Genomic DNA, 17,950 nt, shown 5'->3' on the forward strand with positions numbered 1-17,950 from the left:
CTACAGGCTGGTAGGTACTGGGTTCGGATCCCAGTCGAGGCATGGGATTTTTAATCCAGATACTGACTCCAAACCCTGAGTGAGTGCTCTGCAAGGCTCAATGGGTAGGTGTAAACCACTTGCACCGACCAGTGATCCATAACTGGTTCAACAAAGGCAATGGTTTGTGCTATCCTGCCTGTGGGAAGCGCAAAGAAAAGATCCCTTGCTGCTAATCGGAAAGAGTAGTTCATGTAGTGGCGACAGCGGGTTTCCTCTCAAAATCTGTGTGGTCCTTAACCATATGTCTGACGCCATATAACCGTAAATAAAATGTGTTGAGTGCATCGTTAAATAAAACCTTTCTTTCTTTCTTTCTTTTCAGGAGGAGGAGCTGAAGGAGAAAAGTGCTGCTTTGGACAGGAAACAGAAGGAGATCGAGAAAGCCTTGAAAAATCTTCAACTTCAGGTACATGGCTGCATGCGCAAAGTTGCAGTTTTTCCACCTTTTTTTTTTCTTCGTTTTTTTTATTATGGTCTTGATAAAGATATTAAACAATAGATGGTTATCATTGAGAACTGTTCCAGTAAGTTAGTGTTTTATTTCTTGAAGCAAGAGCATCTATTTGATTAGGTGTCTGTTTGTTTGTTCACGACGGTTGTATTTTAATGAGAGTGGATGCTGTATTTCATGGGTAACAGCTGCTGTGACTTTACATTAAAAATGTGTTCTTTTCCTTGCACAGCAAGTGTTAAACAGATAATAAAATTGTTTATACATGTAGTTACCCATTCATGTCAATTGAAAAAACCAGTAATATACCTTGCTTATTAATAATTTTTATAAGCTTATAATGGGTTATAAAAAGAAAATGTCTTATAAACCTGTTTAATGTCAAAATATTTTTGGTCTTACCAATTTTAATTTGTACAGAATTGTATGCTTAAACATAAACATTTGTGAAATGCATTTACTGACATTACAAAATTAATATTATTATTATTTTATTTTATTAGGAGAACAAGTTGGAAGAAAGGAAGAAAACATTTGCTGAAGATCGAGAAAAATTTGAACAACATCAAGATGTGAGTTTGAAATGGTGATGAATGAGTGAGTGATTGAATGAATGAATGAATGAATGATTAAATGAATGAAGGAATGAATGATCTGTCACCAAACAAATCAGTGGCTAATTGTGTTGTCCTTGATGTTAAAAGCGGATCAAAGAGACTAATATGCATAGTGATTTCCCTAGAAATTAAGCAAGGTATGGTAGACCAAACACTTTTGGGGTATTTTCACCATTTTCGGGGCACTTGTATTTCATTAAAAATACACAAAAATTAAAATTAATGTAATTTATGTGCTTGCTTTAATAAATGAATGGCAAAAGATATAAAAGGCATATTTTATTAATTAATAATACCTTTTTTGGTGTTTTATAAAGGCAATTTTAGAATTAATTACTGAAATGGGCTTGTTTAATCTCAGGGCAGCATGGCGCTGATTAAGGCAAGATGGTGCTAGGCTATTGAGGCATGGTGCTGCACCATGCTAAAACAAGCTAGGGAAAACACTAATGCAAGTATTACTTGAAGTACACATGTTGTTTGGAACTGGGCGTGACCTTTGATTTTGAACACATCAACAAGAGGAATCTGAAACCGTGAAAATGTGCATGTCTCTCGTTTCTTTGTAAGGTATTCCAACTCAAACAGATATATAATATGGTCCATTAGATATATATTGTTTTCAATGTTTTCTTTTTCAATAATGTTATAAGATTTTATTTTTTAAAGAATCATTTATTCCTTCATCAGACATAGCATGTTGTACATGAACGTCTTACTACATATTCATTCCTTTTAATTTGTACATAGTTTTCGGGGTTTTTTTTAAGGGTGTTTAAGCAGTGATTTTTATTGATATATCAATAATAACCCATGCAAGTTAAAATTTTAAGTAAGCAGACGTCACTGTAAAAACAAGTGAGGGGAGTGATTAATTGCTCCCCTAACTTAGATTATGGGGAGTCCTTTACAATCATTTAAAAATGACTCTCCTTGAACTCGTTCCTAGGGAGTCCTTTACAATCATTTAAAAATGACTCCTTGAACTCGTTCCTAGGGAGTGAGGTTGAGCGAGAGTGATACCTCCCCTTAAACCGCGAGGTGCAGTCTTAGCCAGGAGCTAAATGACAGTCAGCTGTAGAACTCTGTCCTCAAATGGTGCTAGATCAGAAATCATATGGCTTTTAAATAAAGTTTATTAAAAATGTCATTGCAAGGTGATCGATTTGATACTCTCCTAAAACTTATCAGTGACTGGAGGGGCACGGGAGTGACTAGAGGGATGGGGGAGTGATGACTGGAGGAGCTCGGGAGTGACTAGAGGGACGGGGAAGTGATGACTGGAGGGGCACGGGAGTGACTAGAGGGACAGGGCAGTGATGACTGGAGGGGCACTGGAGTGACCAGAGGGACGGGGAAGTGATGACTGGAGGGGCTCGTGAGTGATGACTAGAGAGATGGGGGAGTGATGACTGGAGGGGCACGGGAGTGACTAGAGGGACGGGGAAGTGATGACTGGAGGGGCTCGTGAGTGATGACTAGAGAGATGGGGGAGTGATGACTGGAGGGGCACGGGAGTGACTAGAGGGACGGGGAAGTGATGACTGGAGGGGCACGGGAGTGATGACCAGAGGGATGGGGGAGTGATGACTGGAGGGGCACGGGAGTGATGACTAGAGGGATGGGGGAGTGATGACTGGAGGGGCACGGGAGTGACTAGAGGGACAAGGCAGTGATGACTGGAGGGGCACGGGAGTGATGACCAGAGGGACGGGGGAGTGATGACTGGAGGGGCACGGGAGTGATGACTAGAGGGATGGGGGAGTGATGACTGGAGGGACTCGGGAGTGATGACTGGATGATGACTGGAGGGACTCGGGAGTGATGACTGGATGATGACTGGAGGGGCTCGGGAGTGATGATTCCCCATGCTCTATGAAGACTGGGGTCTGAAGTTAGGTTTTTTTGTTATTGTTTTTTTCTTTTTTGGGGGGGCTGAAGTTAGTTAATACTGACGACTTATTGGTTGATTTCAGGAGGTGTTTGGTACCACACAGAACCTGAGTGTGCTGGAGCTGGAGAGAATGAGGGAGGAGAGGAAACAGCTGCAGAGTGAGATTCGGATGGAGAGAGACGAGCTGGAGAATGTGAAGACAGACAAGAGGAAACTTGAGACGGACGTATTACAGCTGAGAATGACCATCGACCAGAACACGCACAAACTCAAGTAACTAATACTGTAGTTGGGAGTTTTCTAATCACAACACAGAAATCATAACAAACGTCAGGTACTCTGCACACACACACACACACACACACACACACACACACACACACAGACACAAACACACATACATGGACACGCACACACACACATGCACACACGCACACACACATACATGCAATAACATATACACAAGCTGATGTGAGTAAAATATTAGGATTTTTGAAAAAAAAAAAAAAAAAAAAAAAAATTCCGATATCCTGCACCCGGGCGCCAGCAGGTTTCCAGTTTCATTACATGACTGGGTGATCAATGCTGTTTGTTCTAGAACTGGAAACATTCCTCACATAGAGCTTTTTAACAATATTTCTTTGTTTTCATTTCCAGAGAGCTGAGGCAGAAACTGGATAAGAAGAGTGATGAAATGGACAAACTGCACAAGAGAATCACCGACGCTATAGACGAGGAGGAAACATCCCACGCTCAGAATTACCAGAGTTCAATGCGGCTAGGCAACACAACAGCGGGGAGGTTGTCGATTGAGGATCTGGGGAACTCAAACAGTGATGAGGAAGAAATTTTTAAACCTGGTGAGAACTGATTGCTTGTAGTCATGGTTACCACAGGAAGTTCAAAACAATTTTGATGAAATTTTAAAAACTTTTTTCCAATGATAAATTCATTTTAATTTTCAGTCTGGCTTGTTCTAAGGACCTGCGTATGTTGTTTGTTTTTATTTAAGGGTTGAAGTGTCCTCTGAATTTTTAAATTAATTCCTAACTTTCTTTTATAAGAAATATAAATAATTATTAGAAACCTGGAGATAAACATGGTTCATTTACATGTATTAGCAATAACAGAACAAGTCTGGTTGATTATTTTATTATTTCTTCATCTATATTTAATTTAATAAATGATATGATAGTACATTCTAGAACCAAGTCGGATCATCTCCCAGTTTCCTGTGTTTTAACATTTACCGAAACTGACCATAGTAAGTGTATTGTTCCAGAAGTGGTAGTCACAGAACCAGTAGTTAGATATAAGTGGTCTGATGATAGTTTTAAAAAATTTCAACAAATGCTTCACTCGGATAGGGCACAGGTTGTCTTTGATTCATTTGATCACTTAGTGGATCTGATTCATTCATTAATTTATTATGTTTTGCTGGAGACCATATGAAGTGTAGATCTTCCATTATTATAAAGGAATATACAGTACGCGAACCAACCATAATTGCGTCTAGACGGCGACTGTCCAAGCTAGATGGCGTCTAGACTAGTCGGCAAAATTTAAAAATTTCCTGTTTAGACGGTTGATCGACGGTAGCTGCAGACACTGAAAACGTGCACGAGCTACTTGATTTGAGCCTCTAAGCTTTTTTTGTGGGTTGTCAATTGCCACTACATGATGTTATGAAGTAAAAAAAAAAAAATATATATATATATATATATATTTTTATTTCACGTGTTTTTTCTTAAATCGCGATTGACGTGTTTACAAGGCATTCGCACTACATTGTTAACCAATAGCCCTTGTATATCGTTCAGTGGGAAACGATTACAATAAACAAACAATGAACAGGAGTGTATGGAGAAGGAAGATTTCTTCGGTTTACTAAGGAAAGAAGTGAAATCGAGAGAAAAAGGTGGAAAGGAAAGAATAAGCTTGCTTTTGCGTACGTGATAATTAGCACAGCAGTGGACAGTTCATTTCATTTGTGAGGGGATGTCGAATCTGTTTTTACGTTTACTCCATTTAAAAAAGTTAAATAAATAATAATAATAATAAAAGAGAAAATGATAAAAATAAGTGTTTTTAAAAGGAGGGGGGGGGAATACTGCGTGTTAATACATATTTAAAAATAATAATAAGTTTGCTTTTGCCTACGTGACGATTGTCATGGGCAGCTATGGATATTGTTTTATTTGTCGGAGGGAATCAGGTTCCCAGGTCCGTAGGAATAATATCTGGGAGAGGGTGCACAACTTAGCGGGGGATCACAGCCCCCATAGTGTGGAGATGGGACACGGGCCATATTTTTACTTTATTTTTGTCCTCGGGTGTCTTCGTTAAAGTTTTCAACAATAATAATAAAATGTGACTACAAAACTCATTGTATATTCACCGCCGATGTGACCAACAATCCCAACGATCGCGGGTTACATGTCGTTTACGAGTTTTGTTAAATAAATGTGTGTTGGCGTGATTTCCAAAAAGAACATGGGTACAGTTTTTTTCTTGAGCTGTTGTTGTTTCAGGTTTATTCTCTCTAGCACCCATTTATATTTTCCTCCATTAACTATACCAATATTACCTGTATACGTTCACCACCGATGTGACCATCGATCCCAACGATCGCGGGTTACATGTCGTTTACGAGATTTGTTAAATAAATGTGTGTTGGCGTGATTTCCAAAAAGAACATGGGTACAGGTTTTATCTGGAGCTATTGTTGTTGCATATGTATTTTCTCTAACACCCATTTACCTCATCCTCCACTAATTGTACCAATATTACCTGTAAACGTGTACCGCCGATTTGACCAACGATCACAACGATCGTGGCTTACAAATAACGTTTACGAACTTTGTTAAATAAATGTGTGTTGGCGTGATTTCAAAAAGGAACATGGGTATAGGTTTTATCTGGAGCTGTTGTTGCAGATGTATTCTATCACCCATTTACCTTTTCCTCCACTAATTGTACCAATATTACCTGTATACGTTTACTGCCGATTTGACCAACGATCACGAGTCGCTGCAATTTTTAAGATGTTATTGACTAACAGATACTTTTTAACGATTGTAATTACATATCAAACATATTTTTCTGCATAAAATATTAGTGGCTGTACAGGGCTCGAAATGCAGTGTTAGTACATGCACCGGTGCATGCTGATTTTTGCGTGTGCATGTAACTTTTAAAACTGGGTGCACGCGGTGCATGCTAATATTTTTCAAGTACTGTGTATTGTGTATACTAGTATCCTGTTGTCTACCAGATTCAGACTCAAGTTGTTGAATTTTGCGTATGCATTTCGTAATCTGTTTGCCACATGAAAACAATAACTTATATCTTATGGGCGCATCCATTTTGTATTCTATAATCCTACTTACAACAATGGCGCCCTTTCGGTCATTTCCGTGAAATATATTTGCGAAAATTGCCGGCAATATCTCAGTTATATCCGTGAACAGTATTAGGGAAGGTGATCAAGACCGACTTTGGGGTATCCACGCGCATAACACAGTTGTTGTCGTCACTGACAAATTGAACTCCGCCAGATCTGTGATCAATACAAAGTACCGTAACTGCCTTGAACATTTTAGACCTCAGATAAGGTAATTAAAATAGTATTTTCCTCATTGTTAACAGGATTTACCTTATTTTTGTTGCATGCAGAATTTTAATGGTGCATGTAACTTTTTTTTCAGCATGCACTTGGTGCATGTAGAATTTTTTTTTCATTTCTAGCCCTGCTGTATATTAAACATGTTTCTGATCGTTCTAATATTTGTACTAGGTTAAATTTCATTTTATTTCCTCAAATATTTGAAATTATTTGAAGACAAAATCCAGTTTGGGCTTCTTACAAATATTAAGACGACCAGAAACACATTGAATATACAGACACTGATATTCTAAACGAGAAAATATATTTAATATGCAAGTTTAATCGTAGAAACATTTTATTAGTCGGAAACTTCTTATAATGCGGCAAACTCAGGAATGTCCCTTTAAAGGGACATTCCTGAGTTTGCTGCAATTTTTAAGATGTTATTGACTAACAAGAGACCTTTTAACGATTGTAATTATATATCAAATATATTTTTATGCATAAAATATTAGTGGCTATATATTAAATGTGTTTCTGATCATTCTAATATGTGTAAATTTCATTTTATTTCCTAAAATATTTTTGTCCCTTTAAGACAAATTCCAGTTTGGGCTTCTTACAAATAGAAACACATTGAATATACAGACACTGATATTTTGAACAAGAAAATATATTTAATATGTAAGTTTAATCGTAGAAATATTTTATTAGTGGGAAACATCTTACAATGCAGCAAACTCAGGAATGTCCCTTTAACACAGGCACCAAGCGTTATCAAGCAGAACAATACCGTCGAATTACGTACTTTACATGAACATGCACACTCTTTGAACTGAATACACATTACGCAATACGGTTTTATGGCTCTTTGCTGTGTCGCTTTGTACTTGCTTTGGTGGGCTGTATGGAAAGATGGTAAGAACACATGTACGTACACCTGGTTGTGATGCAATACACATGAACACCTGCATAAATGTGCATGTGCAGATGCAGACAACTAGATTTTGAATACGGGGTTGTTGGAGTTTTGTTTGTTTGTTTGTTGTTGGGTTTTTTGGTATGTTTGTTGTTGTTGTTTTATCTGTTGCTTTGATATTGCAAGGACTGTGCGGTCACGATCAAGCTTCATTTTGTGAATCCAATCTTGGAATAGTGGTAGTCCTCTTACTGCCGGTGCAGGAAGGATGAAGTTGTCTTGTGCCTTGCTCGGACGCATTCATTTAAGTCTAGAATCGTGGTCGATCCCCACCAGTGGGATTATGTCTCGTTCCAGCTACTAAGTATGTACTATCATGGGGGGGGGGGGGGGCAGGTGATATTTATAAATAATAAAATTGAAGTGAAAATATTTTATTTAGATTTTTTGGGGGTGGGTGGGGTGGGGAGGGATATAGCCTATAACAATGACCGCAGGGTATATTTGAAAGGTGTGGAGAGGGTGGGGGCATGGTGTCAGTTCAATGGCCTGGGAGATGAAAATAAATATATTTCACGGTCTGAACCTGCTTCTCTGAGAAAAGTTTGAATTTCAGGTGTTAAAATGTCACATTTCCGGCCTTCTGAAAAGTGGGAGAATGAGGACTATTATGTCGATACCTTTTAGGATATAAAAGGGACATTCCTGAGTTTACTGCATTATAAGAAGTTTCCGACTAATAAAATATTTCTACGATTAAACTTGCATATTAAATATATTTTCTTTTTCCGAAACTGCCGAGCCGACCGCCGAGCCGATCTCCGATATTGCCACTATGGTTGGTTCGTGTACTGTAATTTAGGATAGCCTGTTTGGTTTGATAGAGATTGTTGTGAAGCTAAACAAAATAAATATCGCTTATTAAATATGCTCAGAAAGTGCCCAATTAAATCAAATGTGACTGCATATAATAATGTTAAGAATTTTTTTCGAAAATTATGTAACAATAAGAAAATGTTGTATAATTAAAGTATTATTTATGATATTGATTTTGCTGTTAAAGAAAAGGATGGTCAAACATTCTGGAAAAAGGTAAAGTCGCTATTATTTTGCAAAAGTTGCCAATTAAGCATATCTCTAGAGAAGTGGCATTCATATTTTAAAACCTTGCTTAATCCTAGTGTTTGTCATGGTTCATCTTTTGATGATGAGGTAAATGATTTTATTATTAATCATGACCCTGTTGATTGTGTTGACTGCATTACATTTAATTCTACCTTTGATGCTATTAATGATGAAGAAGTAAGAATCAGTTAAGTTAGGTAAATGCCCAGGTGTGGATGGTGTGCAGTCAGAGTTTTTTAAGAATGCATTATTTATTATACCATATCTATGGATGTTATTTAATTCTGTTGTAAATAGTGGTACATTCCCAGATTCTTGGAATGTGGGCTTAATTATTCCATTGTTTAAGAAAGGAGATATTACAGATCCAAATAACTTTAGAGGTATTTCGTTATTAAATATTACTGGAAAATTATTTACTTCTATTTTAGAAACTAGGATTAGGAAATGGCTTGAATTTAATAATATTATCCATGAAGCACAGGCTGGTTTCAGAAATGATTACTCCACAATAGATCATATATTTACACTTCAGGCATTGTGTCAAAAATATCTTAGAAAGCCTAGACATAGATTTTATGTTGCTTTTATTGATCTTCGCAAAGCTTTTGACTTGGTAGATAGGAAAAAGTTACTGTATGTGTTGCATATGAGGGGTATTCAAGGTAAAATGTTTAACATTTTGAAAGATATGTATGAAAAGGTAAAGCCTTGTGTTAGAGTAAAGAATGTTAGGACATATCCCTTTACAACATCTAGTGGTGTCCGTCAAGGGTGTATGTTAAGCCCAGTTTTAATTTTTATTAATGAATTTATAAATAAGATGAATAATAGTAATCTTAGAGGAATTTTTGTGAATGAAAATATTAATGATATATTAATGCTTCTCTTTGCTGATGATGGTGTACTTATTGATGATACAGTAATAGGTTTGCAAAAAAAGCTTGATGTGCTAAATAATATTTGTGTAAAATGGGGATTAGAAGTTAATGTTGATAAATCTAATATAATTGTATTTAGAAATGGTGGGTACTTAAGACGTAATGAGAAGTAGTTTTATAAGGGCAGTCAGTTAACAACTGTGTCATATTATAAGTATCTTGGTATAATATTCTTCTCGTTTGAAATGGTCTAAGGCTTGCGAGACTTTATCTATTCAAGCGAGAAAAGCCTGTTTTCCTATTTTTACTTTATTCAAGAAATACCCTACATTATCATATAGTATTGTCCAGAATATATTTGATACTAAAATAGCTCCTATTTTATTATATGGCTCTGAAATATGGGGATTTACTTACTGAGAATCTGTTGAAAAAGTACAAAGTAATTTTTTAAAATGTTTTTAGGAGTTTCAAAGAGAGTATCATCAAATGCTGTACTTGGGGAAATAGGTAGAGATCATTTGTGTGTGAAATACTTTAGCCGTTGTATAAAATATTGGTGTAAATTGTTATATGTGGATTTATCCAGATATCCCAAAGCTTGTTATGATATGTTGAAATGTCATGATGAAACTGGTATAATTAATGTAAGAACACTATTGTTTCAAACAGGGTTTTCTTATGTTTGGAGTGCTCAAGAATGTGGCAGTATCAAGTTACTTATGTTCAGCTTTGTACAGAGATGTAAAGACATTCATTTTCAACACTGGCATGATAAAATTAACTCTTCTCATTTTTTAAAGACATATTGTTATACATCTCTTTTAGAAACAGAAAACTATATATTATATTTGTCACAATACAAAGATCTCTTGAGAATTGTTTCTAAATCTAGGTGTTTGTCATATAAATTAAAAGTACAGAAAAGCAGATATAATCCAGTAATAGAAAGAAATGAAACTATCTGTTTAAAGTGTAATCTTAATCAAGTGGAAGATGAATATCATTTTCTTTTAGTATGTCCATATTATGCTTTGAGCTGGAAATATTTCATCAGAATACTTTATAGTAAATCCTTCAAGAGAAAATTTAATCTATTGATTTCTACCCAAAATATAAAATGTATTAAAGGAATAGCCTTGTTTTTAAAAAGAAATCTGCCAGTTTAAATTGATTATACATGTATTGTAAATTTGTACACGCGTAGTGCACAATTAATTTGTTTTTAAAAGTAGTTATCTTGGTCATGTGGCCTCGATAACTGAATAAATGTCTTGTCTTGTCTTGTCTTGTCTAAATAATAATTATTTTATTAGTAAAAATTGTAAATATAAGTAAAAATTGTATCATTAATTCATAATGTACACGAAGTCCAAGATAAATTTAATTAAAAGTTGTGTTTGGGTTTTTATCTTAATTTTAATTTTTAGAAAAATATTTGGTCTTTACAATTGCATGTTTCATTTTTAATTCTTCTTTTTCCTTTTTCAAGTAAAATCCAAGAAGAAAACCAAACGTACTCATGTGCCTTCCAGTTTTGTGAGTAGTCCAGTGTATAATTAATTACTTTGAAATTATTAATTACAAATTATATTAAAACTGTATTCTCAGGTCAGTTTATAGAATAGATTTTAAACTTTTGTTCTTTCTTTGTCCTGATGCACCATTTTGTTTTTAAATTTAAATCTTGAGGTTAAAACAAGGTCGCATTCAAATGCACTGAATGTTAAATAGCCATGGTCTGCCTGAGCTTTTCTGCCCCGGATCGGGTCCCTGGCTATCCAGAGATGTGACCCGGGACGGACATGCTCAAAACTTTCATGGTATATGAGCATGACAAAATTATCCGCTCCGCCAGAGCTTTACGAGGGAGAGAGATAGATTCCCATGTTAGAGATTACGTGCCCATTAACTGTGCAAAGAAATGTTGAAGTGCTGAAGTTACCTTGCACATCTTGTACTGCATAGGGGGAATACCTGTTGCAAATAAGAAGTAATAAAATTCTGCAGCTGATTTGTGTTAAAAATGGTGAAGAGGTTTGTGAAATGCAAAGGTAATTGATAATATCTGTGGATAGCAAAAACATGTGAATATAAAATCTGTAGTTGTGTTTGTATTTTGCATTAGTAAAATGTATCATAGGATGGGCTAAGGAGCCATTTCAATTTAATAATGAGAAAAAGTTACTGTACATTATTCACAAAGGTTTCAAAACAAGAGGCTACTCGATGAGGTTATGCTTATTAAATATACATTTTTGTGCTTTTTTTGTATAAAAAGTGGGAGTATTTGGTTAAGGAGTATATTCTTATGATATCTGTTTGACAATCATTATATTGCAAAATGTCTGTGTTGTTTTGTTTGACAAGTAGTATTTCATGTCAACTCATTATTTAATGTTTTACTCAAGACTGGTTGCAATACATTATGTTAGGATTTTAATGAATTATGTCAGCATTAGAATAAATTATGTTCATATGTGATTAAATTGTGTTAACATTTAACTAGATTATGTTAACATTTAACTAGATTATGTTAACATTTAACTAGATTATGTTTAAATTAGAAAACATTATGTTAATATTAGACTACTTTATGCTAATATTAGACTACTTTATGCTAATATTAGACTACCTTATGTTAATATTAGACTACTTTATGTTAATATTAGACTACTTTATGTTAATATTAGAATACATTATGTTAATATTAGACTACTTTATGTTAATATTAGAATACATTATGTTAATATTAGTCTACTTTATGTTAATATTAGAATACATTATGTTAATATTAGACAACTTTATGCTAATATTAGACTACTTTATGCTAATATTAGACTACCGTATGTTAATATTAGACTACTTTATGTTAATATTAGAATACATTATGTTGATATTAGAATACACTTTGTTAATATTAGTCTACTTTATGTTAATATTATACTACCTTATGTTAATATTAGACTACTTTATGTTAATATTAGAATACATTATGTTAATATTAGAATACTTTATGTTAATATTAGAATACTTTATGTTAGTATTTGACTTCTTTATGTTAATATTAGACTACTTTATGTTAATATTAGACCACTTTATGCTAGTATTTGACTACTTTATGTTAATATTTGAATACATTATGTTAATATTATTTTTCCAGGCCAGTAACATGGAGGACCTGTTCTCGGATGATGAATCTGTTGGGGCGGAGTTAATAGCAGTGTGAGTCGGTTAAAGTGGAACACTTTGTTTTTTTAGATAACTCTGCAGTGGAATTACGGAATTTTTTTTTTTTTTAATGGACACCTTTAATAGGAGGAGGAGGTAGCATAAAAGTGTACACTTGTGAAATGTTGATAATTACCAGTAGTTATCTACCTTTACAATATAGACATAGCCTTGTTGCATGAGTGTTTCTGCCTGAAAGAAATTTTTGGGTATGGCACTATGGAATTGAATGCAACCACAGTCAACAGTGGGTATGGGGGGCCAAGACAAGAAAGAAAGTAGGTTACGTTTAGGGTTAGGTTTAAGAAAATTATATATTAATGATAAAGAGTAATTAATTTTATCAAAAAATTTAGTTTAAAAAATAAAATCTTTTAAAATATTTGGGTATGGTGCCATACCTGTTTTACCCTCTGGCAGAAACCCTGTGCATGTTACTTGTTCCATGCGTTTGACAGATCAAATACTGAATGTTCTGTTTGTGTTGTGTTTAGTGGTATCCGTAGTCGCCTCAAGAAGGAAAGTGGATCCATCGAGCTGGCCAAGGCATTTCTCAGGAAACAGCGACAGTCGTTGAAGCGCAGACAGGCAGCTGTGGCCGCAGCGAGACAACAACTGGCCTTGGACTTCGCCAAGATGAAGCAAGGAGTAAGTAGTTTGTGTTAGAAACAAAAATAGTGTATCTTAACGAACACGGACCCAAGTTAGTAGGCAATGTGAAATATTTTTGGCTATTATATCTTTTTTACCATTATGTTAAATATTATTTGTCTCCTGCTTAAATGAGGAATTGTTGCAAATCCCATGGGTTTTTTGTTGCGATTTTAGTAGCATGAGATTTATGTGAAACAAAATGAAATATGTACAGTCACAGTGATATACCCAGTTTTGACAGAGTTATGGCCCATGAACTTAGGAGATACAAAATTTGTTTTTCACATATGTTTTTTAACAATGCGTGAAATTTATGTGTATAGCTTTATCATGTACTGTTACAGATTAAGTTTGACTTTTATGGCGATTTACTCATTGTTCACAGAATTATGTCCCTTGAATTTGTTGAGCCCGGTAGCAGTGCTCTCAGAATGCTTGTTTCAAGAAATGTAGGGTGAAGCTTTAACTCTTTGAGGCCTGGCGGCCATTTTGAATTCCAGCCCTAGGCAGTGTTTACCTGCTGGTGCCCTAAAGCATAAACACAGATTTCATGCACTGCAGCAAAAATAACTCTTTAACTTAATCAATAAACAAATCTGCATCAAATTTTGTGAGCTATTTAATTATGTGCAATTAATGAAGAACATATATTATTTTATATGATGTAATTGTAAAAAAGTAGTTTAATGGTCTATAAATAACAGAAATAAACAAAAGTTTTAATAAACGTTACTGGTAATTGTCAGGAAGTTCTGATTGATTTTGGGGTTTTTCACTGAAACAATGCTGGAAATCTGGATTTGTGGTATTGCTTGAAACATCCAACACACAGGTTCACATTGCACTGTTCACAGCCTGTGGCTGGCTCACATCGAATGCCTTGTGTACTGCATTGTTTACATGTCCGTTTTTTACCCAGCACAACAGGCCAGTGTAAGAGTCCTACCGATATTCCGTCTATTTCGAAAATGTGACAATGGTATGTCATCACTATCGCTACTTACATTTGTAAGTCTACATCCGAATGACTGTTATTTAAATCGAGTACGTCATCGTTCGTGAAACCTTCAAATTCCGAAATACTATCATCATCAGAATTGAGAAATACGCCGTCGTCCATTTTGTTAAAAAAAAATTCAAAGCGAACAAAGCCAAACAAAGCCACGAGTGCATGAACAAACCCAGCTGTAAGACTACTTTTTATTGGTCACTGGATTAATCTTCTACAAGCTGGTAATGAAAACTTCTAATTATATTAGCCAATGACGTCTCGTTTTACATGTACAGTCGGCCACGCCTCCAGTCGGCATTCGATAATAGCTACTGCTTGTAAACCACGCGTACAGGCGGGACTCGACATTTCGCGCAAATTAACATCACGACGTGAATCGGGATTTGGCCCCAAAGAGTTAATAGATGTTTTTCACAGTTGGTCAGTCACAAACCTGATGGGCGGTCTTGTCTGTAGGTTGAGATAACTGTACTCTGACTGAACTGTAGGTATAAATCGCCCTATACTAATAATGTTATGTTGTACAGCAGTATTATTTGATTGTGCTGGATGTTTCAGGGTGACGGCGGGGGCCACATTCTGGAGGACGTGAGGAGCAGCCTGGAGACGGAGGCCCGCGAGGTGGACGAGATGATGTCACATCTGCAGGTCGGCAGTCAGCTCATCCACGAGAAAGAGCACAAACTCAACATGCTGCACAATCTCAACAGAGAGGTCAGTTATCAAGTCAGTCATTCTGTTATCAACTCAGGATTCTTGTTATCAACTTGATTTTCTGTTATCAACTCAGGATTCTTGTTATCAACTTGGACTTCATGTTATCAACTTGGTCTTCTTATTATGAACTTGGTCGTCTTGTTATTAACTCTGTTATTAACTCAGTATTTCTGTTGTCAACTTGGTCTTCTTGTTATCAAATCTGTCGTCTTAGTATCGGCTCAGTCTTTTTATTACCAATGTTATCATTTTACTATCAAGTCAGTTTTTTTTTTATGAACTCAGTCTTTTTATTATGAACTAGGTATTTTTAACTTGGTCTTTTTCTTTTCATCATGGTATTCTTTATTATCCTTCCAAGACAATAAACACCCTGTTACCAGTATTCACCTCACTGCATTCAGTAGTTATAGCTTCCAGTGTTTCTCACACAGCCTCCTACCTTCAGATGGAATGAACATCCCAGTGGCCGATCTAAGGGGAAACCCCAGGTGTCCGGGCCCATCTAAATTTTGCGACAGTTTTTATTTAAATGTTTTAATTTTTTATGTTGGAGAATCCAAGGAATCTCGTCAGGAATGTTTGTGGCCTTCAGCCACATGTGATTGGGATCCTTCTAAATGGGTCTTCTAGATCTGCCACATGTCATCGGGATCCCCCTAAATGGGTCTTCTAGATCAGCCACATGTCATCGGGATCCCCCTAAATGGGTCTTCTAGATCGGCCACTACATCCTATTTCCAGTATTCACCTCACTGATTTCAGTAATTACAGCCACCTATTTCTTCAAACAACCTCCTAATATCAAAGATAATAAACCATCTGGATTAAGCTATCAATTGGTATGTAGTGGGTTCAAGTCCCTGTACCATTTCCCACCTATCTATATTGTATGTGGTGAATTTTAACAGTGAGGAAGAGTTCACAACCCAGTACCAGCTCCCACCTATCTATACTGTACATGGTGAATTTTAACAGTGGCGAGGTGTAAAGCTTGATCCAGGGATTTGTTCAATATCATGTCACAATTCACTACCCAAGTTTCAGAGATCGCTATGCAATTTTAAAACATTAAACACTAGTTGCTAATCAATTTTTATATGACCAAAAATATCACTAATCAAGATTTTGAAAACAAAATGTTCCCTGTAATCATAATTGTAATTTTTAAAAATAATTATTGCTTTGTTTTTAACCATATGTATGAGACCTTATAGCCTCTCGGCCATGATGAATTTGAATTATCTCCCCTTAGACATGCTTATCAACCTGTAAACTCATGCTGACTGTTCAGTAGTGTTAAAAACTCACAAGTTTCTTTTTTTATACATTTAGCCTCTGAGTGATGAAGAATTGGAGTTCTCTCCCTTTGAGCATGCGTATCCACCTGCCAGCTTGGCGCCGTTAGATCTGACGGATGATGACGCCAGTAGCGGAGTGAGCAGCAACGATTTCAATCTGGAGCAGTTTATTCAAGGTAGGTCGGTTCTATAAGAGTGGAGTGGTTTTCACGAGGCACCGATACAACTCGAGTGTGGTTTGTACACGTATGTGTGGCACAGACTGATTGTGGCTTCTCACAGTGCAACTTTTAGTCATTGGTACCCAAAAATTGTTTTGCCAGTGGATGGATAAATGGATGCATGGATAGATGATGCTTTGTTGTGGATGGACAGACAGATAGACGAGACAACATTCATAGTGTTCTGTAATGATTTTAGTTAAATATTCAAGTTGTCAGTGAGAAAAAATTATGAGAATATTTTCTATATTTTAGAAATAATAAACAAATCATTACTAGAAATTGCATTTTATGAATGCAACTTTATTGAGATAATTTCTTTCTTTCTACATAGATTTATAAAAAACAATTTGGTTCATAGTTTTCTCTATACATAGTAATAATTATATTTTAAGCAAGGAACAATTAATGATCATGAAAGACGTTCAGTGTTCAAAACTATGTTTACAAACCCATTAAGAATTTAGACAGATAGACAGATATAGACTGTCCATATGGAGATGAAGTATAATATAAATGTATCATCTTATAGGCTCCAAATTTCCAAGTTACATGCAATTCAAATTTTTATATTGCACTCATAATTTTATTTGTTTGCTTTTAGCACTAAAGTTATTTGCATGCATCATCTACTATACTATTTGCAATATTTTAAAAAACGGTTTCACACCTTTGTTATGTTATTTCTGTATTTTGCATTACTGGTGATTTAGTTTTGTCTAAGGTCATCCTTAAAAAAAATATTTGCTTTGCTGTAACCAAAACTGTCGGATTTAAGAGACTGTGTCAACATTGCATAATAGCAGCTTACTACAAGTTATTTTAATTTTAATTAATTTGTTTGTTATGTTACATAAAAATTATACCAAATCATTTAATTTAGTAGCAGATTTTGTATTTGTTATTAAATTTTGTTGGAACATTTCCAGCGGGTATTGTGTTCTCATCCATAATTTCAGGGAGAAGTACTAGCTTTTTAAAAAAAATCATATTTTATGCACAATTCTTGAAGAAGTCTACAATTATGCAAAGATCATTGTTAGATTAAATTAATTGGTAGTTATTTATCACAAATGTAATTGTACTAACAAAATATTTGTTCCAGCCAGTGCACCACGACTGGTACATGTATATCAAAGGCCGTAGTATGTGCTATCCTGTCTTTGGGTTGGTGCATATAAAAAATCTCTTGCTACTAATAGAAAAATGTAGCAGGTTTCCTCTCTAAGATTATATGTTTAAATTATCAAATGTTTGACATCCAATAGCTGATTATTA

The 17,950-nt window shown here is 35.3% G+C and overlaps 1 protein-coding gene across 3 annotated transcripts in view; it reads left to right on the plus strand.

Annotated features, from left to right (window-relative positions):
• The window catches only part of LOC121372455 (centrosomal protein of 164 kDa-like), a 76,507-nt gene that overhangs the window by 47,422 nt on the left and 11,135 nt on the right, over window positions 1–17,950 (plus strand). For all 3 annotated transcript variants that reach the window (XM_041498761.1, XM_041498765.1, XM_041498764.1), the window contains 9 exons: window positions 365–448; window positions 997–1,065; window positions 3,087–3,277; window positions 3,662–3,864; window positions 11,029–11,075; window positions 12,700–12,761; window positions 13,262–13,415; window positions 14,992–15,147; window positions 16,486–16,627. In XM_041498761.1, coding sequence (XP_041354695.1) covers window positions 365–448; window positions 997–1,065; window positions 3,087–3,277; window positions 3,662–3,864; window positions 11,029–11,075; window positions 12,700–12,761; window positions 13,262–13,415; window positions 14,992–15,147; window positions 16,486–16,627 — 1,108 coding nt within the window. The remainder of the gene's footprint in view (window positions 1–364; window positions 449–996; window positions 1,066–3,086; window positions 3,278–3,661; window positions 3,865–11,028; window positions 11,076–12,699; window positions 12,762–13,261; window positions 13,416–14,991; window positions 15,148–16,485; window positions 16,628–17,950) is intronic.

The sequence above is a fragment of the Gigantopelta aegis genome, chromosome 4 (assembly GCF_016097555.1).
Source record: "Gigantopelta aegis isolate Gae_Host chromosome 4, Gae_host_genome, whole genome shotgun sequence".
In the NCBI taxonomy this organism is placed as follows: domain Eukaryota; kingdom Metazoa; phylum Mollusca; class Gastropoda; order Neomphalida; family Peltospiridae; genus Gigantopelta; species Gigantopelta aegis.